Genomic DNA, 22,391 nt, shown 5'->3' on the forward strand with positions numbered 1-22,391 from the left:
TTTGTTTCCCACTGGAAAACGTATTAAGAAAGTGTTCAGCAACACACACGTTAAAACAGCTTCAGCGCTTACCTCTGTACACGAGATGGTGGTGCAAATATACCGTATCTGGGAAGACAGCTGAAGTACTGAACGCCTCCCACAGAACCATCATTCTTCCCGTGAGGCTTGTCCAATTCAATTCCACACCAGAATCCTACATTTCAAAACAATAAAATCACGGTATTTTGAACAGAACACCACAGGCTTTTCTCCATCTAGACAGTTGGTGCAGCTGGCATTCACCCACATCAAGGAAAACAGTTGCTAGTTAGAAACCGTCTAGATAATAATAGTAAATATATATATATATATATAACAAAATAACTCTCTATGTAACTATGCAAAAATTGGTATCAGAATAAATCTAAAGATAATTATCTCAGCCTTTTTATATGCTTTCAAGGAAATAATTGACATTTGAATTGATACAGAAAACATAAAACCTTTGATCTATACACTGAAGCCAAACAGAACGTTACTGAATCAAACAGTGGCTATTGGAAAAAAAAAGGAGACAGGGAAGAGCAGCAGTGGTGGTTCAAGTTTCCCTCTTTAGTCCTCTGACCACACGGGTTATGCCTCATCTGAGATCATCAACAGTAGAATTAAAAGTTTTGATATTAATTCATTCCTTCTCTCCATCTAGCAAGTTACAATTAATACAAATTGCAAGGCTGCCTGTATGATAGTGAGAGAGGGGTGTAAGAATCAGAAGTGGCCAGCAAGTCATCTCGTACAGAACACTGAATAGGCACCAAGATGTTAATAAGCTTGATCATTCATAACCCGTGATAAATGGGAGCTAATTATGTAAAGGTGCTAAATTTCATCCTCCATTAGTAGTCCTTATGCTATCCATCCCCAAAAGATTCAAAATTTAATTCAAGTCACTTGGTACTAAGGCACTGGATAAAATGGTAATTCTAATTATCAGCTCAAGAAACTCAGGAATGACAGCTCATGAATTAGAAGGGCTCGGTACACAGCAAGTTCTCCCCTTCCTGTATTTAGAATTAAATAAAGATCTACACTGCAGCAAAAGAAATAAAGTCTGGGTAACTTCCAGAGCTTTGATACATATTAAAGTTGAAATACTTAAAACTGCATCTGTCACATTTTCTATAAATTACTGGTTTTGCAAATGGTGAAGATTTGCATTGAGATTCTGTCCTCACTTCTTACAATGCAACGTTCTTCTCCAAAAAATTCTGTGCCCTGATTTGGAGCAGGAAGGAAGGCAGGGAGCCTTACGCTGTTGAACAGCTTTCTGGTTTTACACTTGTTACAGTGTGTTTGGAAAACCAGTCTTTTTCTCAACGTTTACTCTGTAAGCAACAACATGAAGGTACGAGCGATCACATTGAAGTGCAGAATCAGTTCATCACAGCATCTCAAGCAAGGACTGCCCACAATAGAACTGGGGAAAGGACTACAAATGGAAAAAGCCTGTACCACAGTCTCACAGTCTGCCATTCTAACATTTTCGGTTTAGTTTTGATGCCACCAAGTGTCAAGACAAGAGCATTGCCGCTTACGTGTCAACCAGATGGACCTCATTTAAACTAGGCACTTACACCAACACTTAACAGCTGGTTTTGCATTACTCTTGCAATCAGAAGATTATAGACAGGTAAGAACATAAAGAACATACTACTTGGTTACAAAAACAGTAGTATTCAGAATGTAGTTTCCCGAATTTAAAACAACTCACTTCCATTTGAGAACACCTGGCTTCGCTGCAATCTGTTTTTTAGCAAGGGGAAGGCAGGGAGGAGCTGAAAGGGAGAAGGATGAGAAAACGGTGGTAGCGTTTGGGGCTTTTTGAGACACTTGCAACCTTTCATCTGCACTGTGACCTAGGTTTTTTTTAAAGGTTTGTTAGTTAAGATTTAAATGTTCACCGTTACCCTCTTAAAGATGCCAAGAAGATAAGAATGAGACAGCTATATGGCATGATAACAGTCCCAGTATTGCAACAGACGAGCTGTGTCAAAAAGGCTTACTACAAAAGAGTAGGGAGTAAAGGCGTGTGATCTCAATAAACTATATACTAATTCAGAGACTAAACTGAAGGTTTTCAGAAAGCTTTGTAACACCACCTACAATTTCAACATCAAAATATTTCTCCTAATGAAGCCGTGTTAGTGGACAAGTAAAAGTCACGTTTTAAACCCTTGTTTCTTCCCAGCAGTTGCATTAGAGTAAAAACCAGCCAGTGAAACACAGGAGAGAGACCTAACAAACCAGTACATCTACAATTTTTTTTGCAGGGAGCGAGGAAAAGGATGTAGTGCTCTTAACATTCGTGTGCTCACACGTAAGCAATTCCATATTAATTCTACAACATACACAAAGAGTATTGCAAGTACCTGGTGCAAATTTTGTCATCCCGCAAAATCTAACAGTGCCTGTTCTCTGTCCTACCACCAGTACTCTGTCTCCAACCTGAATTTCTCCTTCAACAAAAGGACTTTTCCTCGTAGCCGGAGAAGAGCTATACAACCCTGGTCAACAGAAGAACAACATCTGAAATTAGTGACTTTGTACTTCAAAACTGAAGTCTTCAATATGTACCTTTAACACATGGCGACACACCACAAAGTTTGCTTAAAGAATTGCTTTGCTCTAGCAGGAAAGCTACGGACTACAGCCTTTTTTCTGCTGTTGAAAGGCACAGCGACCAACTAGAAGAACACTTCTCCTCTTGAAGATGTTCTAAAAAACTTTTTAAACGTTGCCAAACTTAAGTTTACGGTTAAAAGACTTCCCAAGCATCTTTCCTGAACCATCTCAGACTCTGAAACAGCACAAGCGGTTCTACTTAAGTAGTCGGTACAGCAGCGACCTCCCACCTGTGAAGATACACCTCAATGAAACACACCATACCAGCACGACCTTTAGATGAGGCAGAAGACCCACCAGTCACTGCCTTTTTATTGCTGCTAGCCGAGTTCCGCTTCTTGGAGGAACTCTGTTTGCCTTCCAAGGAGGTAGTAGAAGAGGAAGAGCTGCTGTACCCCGGAAAACCTAAAAGACACAAAAGGAAACAGCCCTTCAGAGCTCAGATTCAGAAAAGGACCAATTAAGCAGAAGGGAAAGCTTCTGTTAGGAAGGAAGTTGTCCGTTCTCCGTAGCGGGCAGAATTCAAAGTGAATAGCCAAAACAAGCTGTTGTTAAGCAACATCTGCACACACACCTGTCGGGAATGACATCGGTGCATCATCTAACCCTGCCTTGGAAATAAGGTGATGAGTGCTGGGACAGGTCCCCAAAAGCCCCTTCTCTCTCACTCTCTGAAGTTCTTCTAAACCGTCCCAAGCATATTCATTAAGATATGGGAGCCTTATTACTAAGGGAACATACCGCCACACTTTCAGCACCCAGCCATTACAGATTTGATGAGAAGTAGAAGGAAGGTGATACGATGCGAGTGAATTATTGTCTGGATTAGAGCCTACTATATTCCATTACATACTGTATTAATATTAAAATCTTTACTATAAAATAAGAATGGGAAATAAATCACTTTTATCTCCATTTGCAAACCCTGATGTCTAAACTGTCCGCCAAGACTTATGTTCAGCTTCCCTCCTTCCTTTTCAAGGCTCTCCCAGTTCTCCCCTCTCCTACTCCCTTCTGCCCAAAATGACACAGGGTACAGCAAGACACGTCTATGCCTCAGTTTCTCAATGTGAAAAATTAAGAGAATATTGCTTATTGAACTTTTCACAATTCTGAGAGGCTTAATTCATTACTTTTCTCAAAGCACTTTAATAGCAAACACAGGGTTAGCATGTTCAACAGAATTTAATCCCCCAGTCTGGCAAAACAGTAAAGAGCTGCAGAAAGGTCAAAGCAAAAGCTTAGGTATCTGGGGACAGAAATCTAAAGACTCCAAGATGCTGGCTGCAGCTACGCTACAAGGAAGAAAATGCAAATTACTACTAAATAAGCGGTGACTAAACAGGCAGACTCCGAGTCCAAGGTATATACATCCACACGCAATGGCGAACACATACTACAAGCCCCTATTCAGAAGTCAGTCCAGCGACAGATTCACCGCACGTCAGAGCACCTACCTCTTCTACAGGAACACTACAAAAACTGCTGAAACCAAAGTGGTCATTGAGATGCTTCACTTTGTGGGAACTCACGGGGCGGGAGAAGAAAGAGCAGAAGCTCCTATCATCCATTCCTCCTCCATCAGGCAAAACAACTCTTTGTTGTATCACTCCTGACAGCGGAGTGTGTGACCTGGGCTACAAACCCACACAGCAGGGAGGTCTCGGGACTTCCTCAGCAATGTACTTCACCACATCATTTCTGTACCATTATAGGGGAGGGTCCCCTAATATAAAACCTAAATTACCACCGTTTTAACTCAAGATTTCTTACTTTCATTACACATGCAGCATGGGTTATACTCTTCCTTGTATTTGAAAGCTTCCTGTTCTAGCCCTTTAATCTTCTGTCTTTTTAATCACACAATCACAAATTCCAACAGTCTCTTCTCTTTGCTCAAGTTTTATACCTCTAGTTATTGTGGTGTCTTCTCTGAATTCTCTCCAGTTGATTCTCGTCTTTTTGAGATGCAGCGTCTAGAGCCAGGTGCAGTGTTTTAGCAGAGCCCTCGCCTGTGCCAAGCAAAGCACCCAGGTCACTTTGGGTACCTCACGGCTGACGCTGCTTTTTATACATTCCAGTACGAGCCCCCCTTTTGCAACAGCACGACACAGTGACTGTCCTTTACCTTGTAATACTCAATATCCCTGCGCCGTTCTCTACAAACCATTAGAGGACGTATCGTTCCCAGGGGATATTTGTACAGTTGACCGTTTCATCCTTGCCACAGAACTCTATAGCTGTCCTTACTCCTCTCCATCCTCCCCCTCCCTCAAGACCTTTTTTCCAATTCGTCAAGGGTTTGGGGGGCCGGTGGGTGTTAAAAAACACAAAACAAAACCCAACAGACTCTGTACAAACTCCAAAAACCCCCAAGCTGAAATAGCCACCTTATTTGACAAAGAACCACTGACAGCTACTTTTTCAGTTGGATGCTGGATTTTCCTAATGGTTCAGCATCTGCTTTATGACAATATCATCTAAACCACTAAATCCTGAAATGAGGCTTCACTGCACATCACTGATATCCCGCAATGCCTTTTGAGTCCCAGTAATTGCAGATATCATACTGTATCCATCAAACCGAGACCCTGTACTGCCAATTCACTTCGTTGTGTGACCAGAACCTGAAGACCAAGCCATTAAGCGCCCTCCACGAATCAAATGTTGGAAATCTCCACCTACACAAGTTTTTTTAGCTCGCTTATGAAAAAGTATCATCTAAGACAGGGCTTAAATTTTTCACACTAGCCTCTTCACCAAGTCTCCTCCTCACAGCTATTCACTGATGGAGGATATAAAAAGATGCTTTTCTTCAAAGGCGGCATATTCAAATTCACACTTCAAATTATTGCAAAGACATACTGCTTTTACCAACACTTAAGAGTATGATTTTATAGGCCAAACCTCAAAGACCACCTGATTTTTACAGTTTAAGACACCCCTGAAAGTCAGGTCCCTTTATGTTTAAACTTTCAGCAAACAAATTACTGATGCAGTAGAAGGCACTATCCAATTCTGAAACTAGGTAATTGCAAAGAATGATTCATATGTAAAAGGAACTTTTTAAAAAGCTTGAGTTTCAGTTTTCATATTTGTAGCATGTTATTGTGAGTCTTCTGTGATACAATGCCAAGCGCTGTTAGATGGGAACACTTTATTATACAGATACAGGAGTGAATAAAAATCCCAACAGAATACGTGCACAGTTCTTCATTAAAATCTAAGCAGTAACGATACAGGGCAAAAGGTCTCCCTCAGAAACCTAAGAAGGTAACTCTGCAGGTCCTCTGTAAGATTATTTACTGACACAGCTGCCAGCGTTAAGGGCTTGTCTATATTTTCTTGTCCATGTATTTGGAGAGAAGCTGTTCCCAGACCAACACAGAGCGCCAGCACAACATCCACACCAAATTTCTGCTCCTAGTAAACAGCCTGCTTGGGACTTGGGTACAGACAGGCAAGACAACTTTTGTGTGTAGTGCAGACACAGGACTTCTACAAAGGTAAGACAGTAATGATACTTCCTCTGCCCTGCCCAACATGTTTCTCAACATATTAAAAAATAAAAATTTAGTTACCGTCTTTCGCAGGTGCGTTTTTGCCCCTGTTAGCAGTCATAAAGCTGGTTTCAGAAGCACTGTCTTTTTTTGCCACATTTAAGCCTATTAAAAAATACATACAGTTAGATGCATACATCCTAACAATGAACAACAATTTTACAGGAAAGTCTGGCACAAAACCAATTTGACAGATTTGCAGATTAGTGGATGCACAGATAAAATAGATAAAACCGTACAATTCCTTAGACTCCTGATCAATGGGTAAAACAAGACTGCAGAATTGTTTTGATGGATAAGCACAGATGTTAAACCCCTTAAAACAGCCCAAACTATCTTGCCAAACAATAAACAAGTTGCCTGCAAAATATTAACGTTTATATTGAAGGAGTTTTACTCAAATCCTTCAAACATCTACGTCTATCATATACACAACACTCACTTTTATAGTACTTAAGGTCAACTACTCACTAATAATAATTTCACAATTTCTTCACTAAAGATTACACGTAACAAGTTTTGAGATGTGAGACCAAACCTTCAGTCTGCAAATAACCAAGTAGGCCAACACGATTTTTAAGATTCTAACTCTTAGAGCAACAATGTCGTGATATGCATATGAACCAGTACTGCCACATAAGTGATAATTTGTGAACAGTCATCTTGCATTTCTGACAGTTTCCTACCCTAACTCAATGAAGAACAAGCTTATTTATCTATGATTTATCCCCTCCTTGTCATGAAAGAAAAATCACATCTTTTTTATTTAACTACGTCTGTCGATTTAATTCAGCTACAGGGACTGAACTAGTTTGCAAATATACTGTATTTTCCCAAATTTTATCGTTCAGCCATTAAGGCACCAGATCAAAAAACTAGTGTTTGTAACTGGAAACACATGTCTCAATCTGATCCCAGTAATCCTTTTCCTAAAAATGTGAAAAAGAACTATTATCATCAATCTGATGGATTATTCAAATCCACAAGAAACACATAATCTCTACAGTATTATATTTCACTTTGCAGCTTATAACCATATCTACAAAAAGCACGTTAATTTTCCTTGCATCCTTACAGACCAGCGTAGTGCAGGGACGAAGTTTAAAGGAAAGAAACGTAATCTGGTGATGTGCGTGAACACTGCAAAACAAAGCCCTGCCTCTGCAGCTTTATCTTCTCACTCCAGCCAGAGAATCAGCCAGGCAAATTAATTCTAACGGAGCTTTTGACACAAGGAAATGGCACCTTCCAGATTACTGTTAGCGGATGTAAACTCTGCTGGGCGGATGATGCCTAACTCACTCTGACTTTCACCGAAATCAAAGTATCTAACGTTTAAAATTTCCAAAGACACAAATGCACCCTTGTGGCAGAAAAGGTGGTCTATGACTGCCTACTACGTCTGGAACACACCGCCTGCGACCAAGGGAACAGCCCTTTCCATTATAGTTTAATGAGTTACAAACAGTTCACCACAAACGGAATCAAACATTGAAAAATATTTAACAGAAAAAGTCAGCTTGCATCTGCTCCTCAGCAAGACTCCTAACAAACCAATTACTGTGAGCAGCTTTTTATGCAAGATGTCCATTCACAAACAGCTTAATTTAATGCGTTAACGCATAAATGTGCTAATTGTATAAACACATAATTAAAGCAGACTTCCCCCTCGGTCTACATAGAGAAGAGTTACACAAGTCATCCCAAATACACCTCATCCGCCAGCCTGGCACATTGTTTCCATACCCTGCTTATTACTGGTAAAGTGTGTAGTGGTTTAGGGTGCTTGAAGAAATTTGAGGAGAATGTATGCATCTCTTCTACCCCTTAGAGCTGCGCTGCCTTACTATGAGTCACCTAAAAAGGGTTCAAAAGGCAAAAGAAATGCGCATGTAATGTATTTAATGACATCAAAACGTTGCTGGCCAGACACGGGACCAGATGACGCAGGGTGGGCACTGTAGAAGAGTCATGGTTCCAATGTGTTTGGAGTACAGACAGACAGAAAAGATGCATCGCGCTCACTACACAGGAGGGAACTTAACACAGAAGGATTAAGAAATATGAGTAAATTACTAAGAAACTAAAACAGAGCCAGCGACTGAGCCTCTAACTCCAATCACTAGACTGAGGCCTTATTGCAAGGACATCCTTTCTCTTCTAATTTGCCTCTGGTTTTACTCAGATAACTTAATTAGCAGATAATATAAAAATCAGTTAAATAGTTCCTTGATAATTTTGCCAGAAAATAAATTAAATTTCTTCAGCTTCTATACATAAAAGTGTATATAGATTAGTTTCTACATTTTCATTGATCTCAGTGAGATGTTTCAAGTTATCCAGGAAGATCTTCGTAAATTGAATCACAACAAGTTTAGGCATTTAATTGATATCACAGTCAATCAGAAATTACTTTAATGACCGAAGAATAAATGTTGTGGTGAACTTTTTTATTTTTATAGACTATGTAAAGACTATAACCTGTCTTATAGTACCTCAGATCACTATAATCACTGAACAGCTACACAAAACATACTTCCAGTACCAGTTTACAGCCTAGTGAACTTCTAATCATGCGAATACATTGTTAATAAATTTCCTATCATCTTCTCATCCCAAGTGATGAACTAATTCCAAGCAAATATTTTAATACCAAATTTACAGGATTAGCACTAATTCTTGAAGACTAGTATCTCTCTATCCTGTCTCAACATACAAGAAAATACTCACCAGAATTCACTTTGGAAGTTACGTGTGTCACATCAATTTTCTTGGATTTGACCAAAGGTGAAGACCGCAAGGAAGAACTTCGTACAAAGCTTTTTCTGTGATCAGAAGCCTTGCTTATTTTAGAAAGCGGAGCAAAGATACCTGGAGAGAAAATTGTACATGCCAAAACAGAACCAGGGGTAATATTAATGTAACCAAACTTTCTGCCTACCATCTCTTACATCAATTTAGGGTTGGTTTTTTTCAGCCACGATCACAGCTTGCCGTGCTGTCAAAGAATTTGTAAGGTAGGAAGAACCAGCTCAAATGAACAGTGAAAGCAAAAGGCTTGTCAAGCAATTTGAACAGAGTAATTCAGGAAGTCACTAAAATCCATTGGTTACAATCTCCTTTTTGTTCTAACGGTAACAATCAGTCTCCACTCTTACAGAACACAAGACTTTGTGTATCATGAGTGTCCATGAAATATCGATTAAAATACCTCAAGCTGAAAGTTAGTCACACTTGTAGTTGTTTTCTATCTTAAAAAATTAAGACAAAGCAGATAAAGAAACAAGGCCATTATTGTTACAACACAAAACAGATAGTTTCAACAATATAGACAGAAAAACAGGGAAGACTGCCTCACAGTTTCAAGGAAATAAACTGAAATTGTGACTGGTTGGTTGTTTCAGTGGTTTTGCAAATAGTTGTAGTTAAAATACTAGGAACAGTTAAAAGAATAAAACAAACAAACAAAGCACTATGAAGAAAAGCAACAGAATTTTTCATATGTTATCCCAAAAGGTTTGTATCTTCCAAGACCTTTCTTAAAATTCTCATTTTTTTAAAAAAAAAAAAATCTAAGAAAAAAATTTAAGGTTATACCGCGTTTTGGTGCGCACTTGAAGTACTGGACTCTTCCGACACTTCCATTGTTCTTTCCTTCAGGTTCATCCAGTTCTATGCCAGCCCACTGGCCACTGGCAAATTCCGTTGTGCCACAAAATCTTAATGTACCAACCTGACGCAAAAAGCATCAACACAGAATGACTTTGTTAAGCAAGTACTGTTCATGAGAACGTAGCATCATTTATGGAGACAGCAAGTCATCTACAAGCTTCTGATCAGAACAAAGAAATACAAACGCAACCACCTCCCTCGACTACTGACGTTCCTACCTTTCAATGCCAGCAAATGCATTTTCCAAAGCATTTTCACCCTCGTGTGTCTATTTTGTATTAACCAAACGCAGTGGTTATTGACAGATCTCATAACAGACAAGAATTAGACGTTAAGCACCACTGCACAATACAGCTCCAAGTCAGCAAGGTACAGGAGTATACATGGCTAACAAGAAGCTTTACTTCCAGTGTTTTCCACAACTGTACTTTCAGAATCATGGCTAGATATATTGCTGAACTGGAGATTCCATGGAAATACCAGATTAAAAAAAATAATAATCTATAAATATATCTCTGTGTGTATAAATTTATATATAATTATATATATATAATTATATGTATAATTTATATATATATATATATATATATATAATCTCAGAGGTTCAAGGGTAAACCTCAGAGCCTACTTGATTTTTTCTTTGGAAAAGACTTCTAAGTCTTTTATTCCCTCCTTCTGATTAAACAAAACTTTAAAAGCCAGAAAATGTTTTAAACAGTTTGTGTTGTTTCAAAATATACTATACTATATACTCTGAACAGGTAAGTATATCAAGACTATCAAGACAGACCAGTCTGGCCGGTGGACCTCAGCCTCCACAAACATACTTTGTAAGCCCACACACGTCAACCAAAAGAGGGGAGGAACCACTAACAGAGATGCATTTAACATGGATTTAAATTCATTTTAATATTTGATTTTTAAATTAGTTTTAGTAGAAAAAACACTTTGATCTTCCAGTTGCTCAGTTTTCATTATCTCATGTGACCTTCATACTATTAGTTCATTTTTTGCTGTGACTTCACTGTCTAATCCAGCCCTCAGAGAGTACACAGAACGAAACCATTTTTTTCTTTATGATAAAACCTTCCAGCTACTCTTTCTTAAGAAGAAATAAACGTGACCCAGAGCCTGTTCTGCTTTTACTCTGAAGATCTCCTTTAAACTTGATTGTTATAAGCAGGTACATCACACTAACCTAGACGCAGACTTTTTAGCCACCAAGCCAGAGATCAAATTCAGCCAGAGAAAGCTTAGCCAAGCAGCCCAACAGATTCCTCTGCTCTCCAGGCACCAGCTGGAGGGCACTGGCTGAGCAGAGAGACCAGCAGGCATCTTAAACTGGAGGTGGAGATGGCAAAATTGAGGCTCCAGTTTCACACAAGCAAGGAGCAGAGGACACCTGACACATGAGAAACAGGGCAGGGACAGGAGAAAAGAGGTTTCTCCCAGCTACTACTTTCGCTGTGCTCCCATTTCGCTGAGCAGCCGTTCAGATAACCTGCATCTATCACCAGGAGCCGATGAAGCCAGCCGACCCCAGATCACGTACACACAAACACCTGCTCACACCGCTTCCTACCCCGTGAGGCAGCTAGAATGATAGGTGCAGGAGGAATCGAGAGAGGAATCCATTTTCCCTCTGGCATCTACTGTGTTTGGCTTTCAGGCTTCATTAAAGCTGATCTATTAGGAGACTGCAGATGCAGGAAAGAGAACAGGAATCCATAAACATTGCTCATAAAAATGCTGCTGTTTCAGTGCCCTTGTCCCAGCTTCCACGTTCCCGAAAGGAGAACTGATCCAAAAGAAGGTGAAGAACTGGGCACCATTTTCACCATCCTGTTCTCACTTTTGCACCACCCTGCACACATTTATGAGTAGCACAGGGGAGGGGAAGGCAGGGCTGAGATCAGCTTCTCCAGTCACAAGAATGGAGAACGTGGTAGGAAGCCATGTGGGAGTAATGCAGAGCAGCTCCTTGCACACAAAGAAAGGAAGGGAGGAAAGCAAATGTGGAAAAGGAAGACCAAAAACCACAATCACATTCCTCCTTCCCACCTGCCGTATGATGGCTTTGGCTTCCTAAAAAAAAAAAAAAAAAAAAAAAAAAAAAAAGACAGCTGGAAAGCCCTGCTAGCCTTTGGCAGCAGAAAACTAGCTTCCAACAACTTCTTAAAAAACACTGTAACCGCATACTCAATTTAAAAAAAAAAAAAAAAAAAAAAAAAGTCAAACTCGGGAAGCTTTATCCATATGCAGTAAGCACATTACAGTACAAACAGGTCTGTGGGCCTTACTTGAGGGAAAGAGGACTAATTTCTTCCCTGTCTTGCTAGAAAGCCCCCACTAACCTGCAGTTACATCATCTCCCCATGCTCTCACTGTGCAATGCCTTTCTGTAAAAGAAACTGCCATGAACTGCTTATTGTCTCTAAAGAATAAGCCGATTCCTGTATGTACTTCAGTTAAAATGCCTCCTGCGTAGCTAGCGATTCCCTTGCCTTTCCTGACCCAATTTCAAGAATACAAACAAAAATACAGCATGGAAGCTGCTTTGCACTTGTGGTGGGGTTCCCTTTAGAACTCTTCAGTTGTGACAATTACAAATCAGAAGTTATACTATAAAAACTATCAAGGTAAAGCTACTCAAACATAAAATTTTGCTCACAAATACCTTCAATATTTACCAGAAAAATATTTTAATCTTTAGAAGAGTTTTAGCACTCTTAAACTGTTCCAGAGCTCTTCCTATCAGAGCAAACAAAAGGTATGAATACTAACTGCAATATCAATGGTACATTTTTTAAATAACATTTTTAAAAACCTGTCTAGCAAGGTACCTTTTTAAAAGCTGGCCCAGTATTGGCTACATTCTTATACTTCCACAGAACCACGTAACGACCCCATCAGCACAGCATTTCTTCAAAGATTTTAGCTGCATTGCACCAGTGAAATTGGGTTCCTACAGGCTAAGCAGAATTAAAGTTTGCTTTTACTGCCTTCGGGAGACTATCAGGGGTAATTCACAAACGCCTGCTCATAACTGGAAGCTGGGCAATTCATGAAGTAATCTGTAAGTTTTACCATCATTTTGATGTGACGCCAAAACTGTTAATAAAAGCTCAGCCATGCTGATCACAGAATCATAGAACCACTTAGGTTGGAAGTACTATAGGAGCCTTAAAAAATTGTTTACAGATACAAAACGCAGACCATGCCTGTCTAAGCAGCCTTCCACACACAGCAGTGACCTCCTTTAACACGTAACTGTTCAGCTTACTACTTTCTGTAAGCAGATCCTCACTCCCATCCTGAGCTCACACCTTCCAGTTTCAGGCCCTCAAACTTGAGGTATGTCTCCAAAGGGGTAAACTAATCAACTGTCCAGAAATTAAGAGGGCAGTATCGAGTTGCTCATCGTACCTTCTGTCCTGCAATAACAACACGATCTCCCAGCTTCAAGCCAAGCGATAAAAGCATGGCCTTGCCTGTGACATGATCACAGTTTGGAATCGTGGCTTTTGAGATGTCACACGAGAGAGGCACTGCATCCAGCAGTATCTGCTTGATTTCTTTTGCACTGGCTGCTGCATCTGCCATTTCCAGTGGCATATCTACTGGATCAGGAACCACATCTGCTGGGATCTGCCCTTTGTCATTCTGTAGAAACGTAACATAGCACAGGATTTAATGTTGTGACAAGATAAAACTGGTCAGACAAAACCATAGAAGTTTATGATGCTTTTAATCCTCTTCATTAGATATTCTTCCTAGCATATGAACAACTATAAAAAACATCCACATTTTCAAATCAGGGTGCCAAAACATCCTTGAATCTATAAACTCGTATTTACAGCCTCTTATTTTCAGAAGTGCCAAGTTACCAACATTTTTCATCTTAAAAACATTCTTGGTACTCAGAACACATGAAGAAAGCCACCTGTGTGTATATATCTGTGTGCCTGAACACAGATTTAGGAAAATAAGCAAGAATCACGGTCTGTAACGCCAATACTCTAAAGCTAACACCTCCCAAAGAATTTATCTTTACCCACTGTATAGTTTACTCCTTGGTGAGACTTATTCCAAATGTAAGACAGAATTCAACAAATATACGTTGCGTGTACAGAATACACAAAGCTGATGTCTCACATAAATATTTGAATAAATCTGCTCAGGTTTGTTTAGGTACAGGCTATTCCATGAGAGATGACCTAAGGACAGAGTCCTTTCCAAACACCTCCCATTCCCAGAGCAGTGACTGTCACTGCCTGCATGTCCCATGTGACACCCACCTTAGGCCAGAGCTGTCCCAGTACCAGCTCACCTGGAGGTAAACCCTAACTCCAGCCCAGCTGGCCAGACAGCGAGGACAGCCCTGGCCTCTCAGGCTGCTACAATGGCAAGTTCTACCTACGCTTCCTTCAGCAAAGCCATCAGCATGGATCTTCGCCTACCTGCCCGTTTTCACACGGCCTGTGGAAACAATTATCTCAGCCTTCCAAAGCGGCCTCAGCTGAGCCCCCGAACTCAGAAATTACCAGAAGCTCCAAGAGGGAATGACACAAAGCAAGACTAGATTTGCTTTATTTCCTTAAAAAACAGAATAAAAGCTCAGCCTTCCCTCAGGCCCCTATAAATCTCCCTGCTCAACCCTGGAAAACTATAATCCTCACTACTCAGCATTTACACTCTGCTGCCCTCATATAAGCGAACTCTACATACTGTCTCTGGGCAGAACTTTATTGTGGGATTGAAGAATTAAACACCTACCATTCCTTAAAAATCTACAGACCAAGAAGGAGACCAAGAAGAAATACAGCATTTTTAAAGAGATCTAGCTGAAATATCGTGAAGAACCGTATGAACAATGACGTTCCAGAAGACTTTACACCCTAAGTGATACACAAAATAATGACTTCTGAGTACCCTTAAAACAATTATAAATTCTGATTTTAAAAAAACACCTGAATTTGAAAATGGAGAATTGAGATACTGCCTATGCTAAAAAAAAAAAGAAAAAAAACCAAAGGCACAAACACAACAACAACAGCCGCCCACAAAAACCAACAAGAGCCAATCAAAACCCAAGGTTTGTGGCTAGGCACATAGAGCGGCACCTCACACTGTAACTCAGGCCTATTTATTTGGTTAGTAAGCACAGCAGTTAATGCTTCTTCGTTACCGGTTACTTATGTTAAGACTAAGTTTACTGCTAAGCAATGCACTGCATTTCTGGAGGGCACAGATTGCACTCCTGTATTTCTGAAAAGATCCACCACCGCCAGAACAACTGTTGCAAGACACAAAGGAGTATTAACCAGTGGAAGTTCAAGCAACAAACAGAACATCATCTTGAAAGCTATCTGAACTAACGAGCTAGGCTGTGACGCAAAAATACAAACTGAAACACACAACTATGACAAAGCATACAGAATCGTCCACTAGGAGTTGCAATTTAACTGAGCCACTATCACTCCAGGTAACACATTTTCAGCCAAAATCTTGGACAGACTGTTCAGTTTTTCCAGGTACTTTTTTCACTTGTTGGTGATTCTACAGCCTAACACCTTACCCTAAAGGCAGGATTCGCTCCATGTTCCAGTAAACACTTGACAGCTCCTGTACACAGGTTAAATGCAGCAATGTGCAAAGCTGTTCCAAAATCAAAATCACTACAGGTGGCATCCACATCTGCAATTAAATATCACATGTGAGGTATGCAAGTCTGTTATGTAAACAATTCACCCTACAGGTTCCTTGAGAGAACTTTCAATTCTACGGGTTTTGTTAACATTTATATAAAGACACCATTATTTATGTACTAAATGCATATGAGAAGTAATTCTACATAGAATATCAACCTTTTCTGCATCTGTTTATTCATACCACGAACAGACCTGGAAGATGAGCATTTACTTTCATTCCTTTTATAATACCGATGACTTCACTGCAAAATTCTTGCTATTGAGGATGCCAAATCTGCTGTGCTAAGATTAACAAGCTAGTAACTTTAGGTTTGCATGTAAATTGATGTTTCTGAAACATTTCTATTTTATTGCTTCTAGGTGTCAAATGTTGAAATGAGATGCGTCTGCAACCAGTTATTTTCCTTTGTGACCAGGCAGTGGGGCAAGGGAGAACTGATTATACCTCTACTTTACATCAATTTAATTACGAATAGCCAAGCACAAACTAAGAGCTAGTGATTTTTATCATTTTTTAGTTTTCAAAGAATTGCACTCTGAAGGCTCTTGCACTGATACTTTGGAAAATGGAGCACTGCATTTGACCAGAAGAGATTTAGCATAATATGTATTTCCATCAGTTGTTCCAAATATATCTTTCAATCTGCTATGAAGTTATCACTGCTCTAGAACACTGGAGTTTTAATGTCTGTTTAGTCTTTGGCTCCTCTCCTAAATATGCAAAAGAGATGTTAGTTTGATTCAATTATGTGTATGACTGTTAATTAAAAGTACCAGCTGATTTAAGACACAAACCAAAAGCCAACAAAGTACTACCAATAATGTTGCAATTTGAAATACTGGGAAGGAACATAAAACTTCCCACCTCAGAGCTGTACAGCCTCCTAGTATTCTGCAGTATCAGCTTCCGTCCCAAAATCCACTAGCCCTTCTCACAATGTGATAAACTATGTAAGGGTGTCGATACAGTTGGGATGTACTTTGTTATACTAAATATTTTAGGGGCAAATACAACATCAACATATATAGAAGATATATAAATATATCTGTCTGTAGAGATATTTCAACTTTATAGAGACAACAAATTTGGGATCAAATTTAACAGGTTTACAATTGCATTAATATGAATACAAACTTAGCTATTTTAAATTCCATTGGCACACACATGTAAGACATGATGAAATCATAACAACAGCTACGCATACAGATGTACCTTTCATATACCAAATGTCAAAGGACCGTTACCAGTTTAAAAGTGAGTAGAAGCTGTGTAGTTGTACACAGCCCTTGAAACTTCCATGTCCAATACGGTAACAAGGCTATCAAGTATTTTTCTGCAAATTGGTTCTCCTGTGTGTGCAGAATACTGATCAGTAACGTCAGCTACTCAGTCAGCAACAGGTGCACCTATTACTATTTTAAAAAGTAAATGACACATACTTTTTAATATTTTTTTTTTCATTAGACTAGTGTGACTTCCTCAGGCTTGCAAGCTTCATGCTTGGAGTTTTTAAACACTTTTTTTAAAACACTTTTCTTACATTTTTGCTCTAAAGTTGGCATAGTAAGGGTGACAAAAAGGAACACATACTTCACACACCTAGTCACCCAGCAACTACCCCCAAACTATCCAGGGGAAATAAATATGCAGCAATGGTCTGTCATTAGCAATCTATGTGGGTTACAGTCATTGTCTAATGGCACCACACAACATTGCTAACTCTTGAGCCTTTAACAACTTTTATATTTAAAACCTCTAAAAGTCCAAGATCAAACTAGCTCTCTGTTGTAACAATTGATGAGCAAACCTGTACAAAGAATTTAACTGCAGAGCATTGTAAAGGAAATAGTTCCGCAGCAGATCAGAAGGAAACATCTGCGGTACTAGCTGTTTCACAGTGGGTGTCTCAGACTCAGTATACCATGGTCTTGAAATTTTTTTCTCCAGTTCAGTATGGAACCCTCCAAAGCACAGTTGTCTCCTACGCACATCCTCCCTTCTCTGCAAACTGCCTGATGAAGTATGGCACTAAGATCATTCTTGATATTTATCTAGACCATCCGTTGCTTTCAAGTCACAGGGCAGATCATTTTATACATTTTCTGAGATTAAAAAAAAAACTCATCTGCTTATCCAAGAGTTGCCAACTGCCAAGGCATTTAACCAGTGGTTTTCTCGGAAACCTGAGCAAATTCCTACCCCTTCTGTAGGCATTGCACAGAAGATGAGAGCACCAAACACAAACGAGGTCTGAGAGCAGACCTATCTGCTGATGCGAATTATGGAGACCAGACTACTGAAATGTGGCACAGACTTAACTGCTGTGCAGTCTTATTTTGTCTTTTGTTACTAGTCTACACTTGTTACCTCTTCAGCATGTCATACCAGTAACAGCGCTGCTTAACAATTACTTCCGTGATGATTCAGGATGTGGTAAGCAAGCCTTGAGTACTCCAAAAACCTATCAGCTTCTCAAAATTTTAAGACAGAGTCTTTAGCTACAACTAGCTAAAAAAGGACATTAATCATTTTAGAAAATGGCATAATCAGAAGGATATTCAGTAGAGCAAATTAACATTTGTACAATTTTAGTATTAAAATTGCTTACTGGTTTTGATATCCTGACCAAATTAGGAACAAATGATTCTGGTTCAGAACCATTTCTGTATTTCATTTGCATTAGTATAAATAGGGCTCAAATTATCAGTCCTTCACATGATCATTCCGAAGGGTATTATCTATCTATGCTAAACACTACAGTCAAACTCCTCCTCACACATAACCTTCTAGATAGCCAAGAAGTGGGAAAAATGAGTGTGTCAAAGTTGCTTCAGTCACTATTTTGCCACAGGCTGTTGCCAAATCCCCACTTCTCCTTTATCCTTCTCCCAGCATTTCAAACATACTTCTCAATGTTTAAGGAATCTTAAAAAACCTAAGAATTTACCAGAACAGTTACATCGTTGGCTTTCTACACACATTCTCTTAGTCCTTAACAAGTTAGAATTAACCTGTTTACTTTCCATTCTATTAGACACTTCACCACCCTATACAAAGCTCAAGTTCAAAAACCAGCAGTGGACTCACTGCAGTAAACGAAAAAAATTAGGTTAAGAGAAAACTGAACCAATGAGGCTGGCTAAAAAAAAAATAATAAGAAATTAGAAATTACTTATTTATGACAGATGAACAAAGCCCACACTTGAAGACAACTACACACCAGCTTAGGGTCAACAGTAACAAAACGCGGACAACTACATGAAACAAAAGTAAGATGCCTACCTTTTGGCTTTGCATTCTTCAAAATAACACTAATAAGTTCTGGAACATCAAAGTAGGCAGCATAATGCAAGGCATTCATATTTGTCCAGCGGCTGCGTAAACTGCTATCAGCACCCAAATCAATCAGCTGCGTCGCAAATTTTACAGCTGTTTCAACATCACCTGCAAGGGAAATTGTGTGAAGTATGCATTGGAGGTATATTTGACCTCTAAAGACATGCACATGCTTATGCGTAACAACACATAATGTACGTTAAACCCCTAAAGCTTACAGCAGAACAGTTACTATGCCTTTTTTTTTTTTTACAATTAGGATGCAGAAATCTTTGCCTTTTATTATAAAGGGCTGACATCTCTAATATTTAAAAACACTACCTGTTTATTTCTAATGTAAATAACATGCACCCATCAAACCCAGGGATTTTTAGTATCTGATAGAAGAAAAAAATACGGCTGTTAAAACCAGAGTTAAATATACTCTTACTGCCAGTACTTACAATCGTAACAATGCAAACAAAGATTATTGTTTTCTTCTGACAAAATTAGGGTGAAAGAAAAGGCAAATACCAGCCAGTCACCTAAACATTCTGGTTTCACTGATAGAAGAAAACTGTCGATAGCTTACAGTTCCTACCTCAGTCCAAAACTACCTTTGCTAATTTAAACATATGTTTAAGCTGGTATTACTGTTTGCAGTTACCTATACCACTAACTCAACTTACTCCCAACTGCCACAGCCATAACACTGCACTACAGCACTCTATCTTCCTTTCTGATGGCTACTGGAAGAGCCAAAAAATAAAAAAAAATTTAAAATATGTACTGCAAGGAAAAATTCTGTAATAGTCAGTGGGATTAGCCTTTGTGAATTAATTGGGGTTTACATCTATAACGGCGTTTCTTTACTCACCAATACCATGAGCCCCTGATTTGCAAGTGTAATGCAAGAGAGTCATATCAGTCAGTCCATCTCTGTCATTCACATTGCAGCCCCTTTTAATGATCTGACAGATAAGTGGAAAACAAGCACATTTTAGCTTTGGCATACCTCTGACATCTGTATTATTTAGTAAGTTATTTCAGATATATTGATTCCTGAATTCATTTCAAGGGCTAATAAAAAAGAAACCTGTCAGAACAGACTGTAACTGCAGAACTGAGCAACATGCATAAACGTAATAAACAGTGTTACATTAGTATCACTAACCTTCATTGTTTACAGAATTTAAAGCTTTTTTATATTATTCTTCTGAGATACATTTCACATGCTGGGAAGTTAACTGCTTAACTGAACAATAGGCAAATGACATGCTCTATGAAGTCTCTCTCCTTGTTCTCCGATCTCTCAGCCATTTCTCCCTCCCAGAAAAAAAAGCCCCCAGTTACATTACGGTAGGAAGAATCTTTGCTATACTTCCCTACCTGTCTAGAAAAGCCTGTAATCAAGAAAAATAAGCAAGTAGGATGGAATTACTAGAAACAAGGTGTCTTCTGAATGCAGCCTATTGCAGGCTGCAAAGACATTTCAGTTCCTCACTTATTTTGTGCCTTGGAAACATTGCCCTTGAGGTCAGGCTTCACCCAAACTTCATATTATTGGAGTTTATGATTACTGCTAAGCAGGAAACAGAAACACCAAGGTCAGGGGTCTCCCAACAACTGCTTTCAGAGGAAACCTTCTTTCTACCATCTATCCAAATAGACTGAATTTTTATCTGTTATCTTTCTCTTTCCAAATGAGAGCAGACAACATGTGGAATACAAGGCACTGATCAGTAACTACTTGTTAAAAGGCAGAACCTGTATCTGCAGGCTTGATTTGTTCTGCTTCTGAATGAACAATTTTTATTCGTTGTCAGCATCGTATTTCTTTAACACTGAAAGCATTCAAGGACCTTCATTTACGCCTCACCTCATTCCCAATAACATCAATATTCTGCTGCACCTGTGGAACCCACTGCCTTAAGATAGCAAACAATTCAGAAACTGACGTTTTAGGGTTGAAAAGTATTTCTTGGCATGCTGCATCATTGGGATCAAAGAAGGAAAACTCTGTAAAAAAAAAAGCAATCATTAGGTAAACTGTGAGTTTTAACACGCATCCAGTTGTTCAAAGTGAGAGGCAAAGAACAGCAGAGCGAGTCACTTCACAGCTAATCACACTGGAAAATCAGAATGTTGAACTAATTTAGAAAATTTTCTTTAATACCTGTTCTGTTTTTCCTTTAATACTAAGGTCTTGCTTATACTTTTGAGCAAGCTGTGAAGCAGCAACCAATACAAGTACTGCAAGACTGATTTTAAGTTTAGGCAAGGACTAGCAGAGATGTGCAGTGATTATGCCAATAAGGGTTTAACTCTTGCTTCAAGCTAACCGAAGACTGCTGATTCTAAGCTGTTTCCAAGCACCGACAAGCCTCTCAAGCTCTGCGATTAAATGCATACACGATTTCTCCATATGCTACAAAACATGTCTCTTCCTCCTTCTTCCATCAGAATTTACAGAAAATATACCAAAATACAAACACAGTCACAAACCTGGCAGGCATTCCATGTCCTCCATTATTTTCAGATATTTCATGAATGTATAAACCCAGCTGGTGGCAGCTGCAGGTAACAAACATCTTTAAAATTAAGCCACCACACCAAGATCAGGAAAAAGAAGAAAGGAAGGAAAAAAAAAAACCCAAACCCAAAAAACTCCATAGTTTTAAGATTTTAAGCCTCATGTTGCTTCAAGCAACCCAAAGTAGAGGTGGAAAAACCACCTTATTATTAAAGCATGATACTTCATCTTACTTACAGGTATATGTGTGTGCATGTATATACACATACTGTATTTTACATTTGAGGAATTTCTTCCAACTCTAGAAAATTACATGAAAGAATCCAGATAGCAATGGCTAATAGCAGAGGGAATGGAAGCAGAACCTACTGCCATCAGCAAATGACTGAACCATGGAAAACACTGAACTTTTACCCTCAGTGCAGCTATTGGGGAATTGCCTTTTTAAAAGTTCTCAAATAAATGTACAATGTCAGCTTGCATCAATCACAGATACAAAGCTCTCAGAACAGACATACAGGTTAAGCAAAATAGAGCATCAGCCATCTGGGCGTATGACACGGTATAAACTACCATCACCTTTCCTCAAAAACAGCAGACCGCTTAACAGACAAAAGCCCACATGGAGCTCGCTTCCCGGCTACCTCCATTGCCTTGATTCAACAAGAACAGAGAGGAGAACAACTGCGCTGATACTTGACATGAATTTTTATTTGCACCTAGTATATCAAAAAAAGCAAACCCAAAAAAAACAAAGCGTGCGTCTCATCTAGGCCCATGCAGCGACACAAATCTCCCGATTTATCTACTAGCAGTTAACTTCTGCATAAAGCAGCTGATCTATTGCTGAAAGCTATCAAGGAAACAGACGACTAGCTAACAAGATTAATGGTCTGGTGCAACACGCATGATTCTTACTCTAGCAGGAAGATTCC

The 22,391-nt window shown here is 39.2% G+C and overlaps 1 protein-coding gene across 10 annotated transcripts in view; it reads right to left on the minus strand.

The window, feature by feature from the left end:
- CLIP4 (CAP-Gly domain containing linker protein family member 4) overlaps positions 1–22,391 on the minus strand; it is a 39,288-nt gene that overhangs the window by 10,712 nt on the left and 6,185 nt on the right. For 7 of the 10 annotated variants that reach the window (XM_027800452.2, XM_027800454.2, XM_027800457.2 and 4 more), the window contains 11 exons: positions 20,803–20,942; positions 19,801–19,894; positions 18,891–19,052; positions 15,475–15,593; positions 13,323–13,559; positions 9,822–9,957; positions 8,955–9,095; positions 6,246–6,329; positions 2,929–3,069; positions 2,412–2,546; positions 73–196 (listed from right to left, as the gene is read on the minus strand). In XM_027800452.2, coding sequence (XP_027656253.1) covers positions 73–196; positions 2,412–2,546; positions 2,929–3,069; positions 6,246–6,329; positions 8,955–9,095; positions 9,822–9,957; positions 13,323–13,559; positions 15,475–15,593; positions 18,891–19,052; positions 19,801–19,894; positions 20,803–20,942 — 1,513 coding nt within the window. The remainder of the gene's footprint in view (positions 1–72; positions 197–2,411; positions 2,547–2,928; positions 3,070–6,245; positions 6,330–8,954; positions 9,096–9,821; positions 9,958–13,322; positions 13,560–15,474; positions 15,594–18,890; positions 19,053–19,800; positions 19,895–20,802; positions 20,943–22,391) is intronic. The other 3 variants (XM_055725784.1, XM_055725785.1, XM_055725786.1) reach the window with 3 other exon arrangements.

The sequence above is a fragment of the Falco cherrug genome, chromosome 13 (assembly GCF_023634085.1).
Source record: "Falco cherrug isolate bFalChe1 chromosome 13, bFalChe1.pri, whole genome shotgun sequence".
Lineage (NCBI taxonomy): Eukaryota > Metazoa > Chordata > Aves > Falconiformes > Falconidae > Falco > Falco cherrug.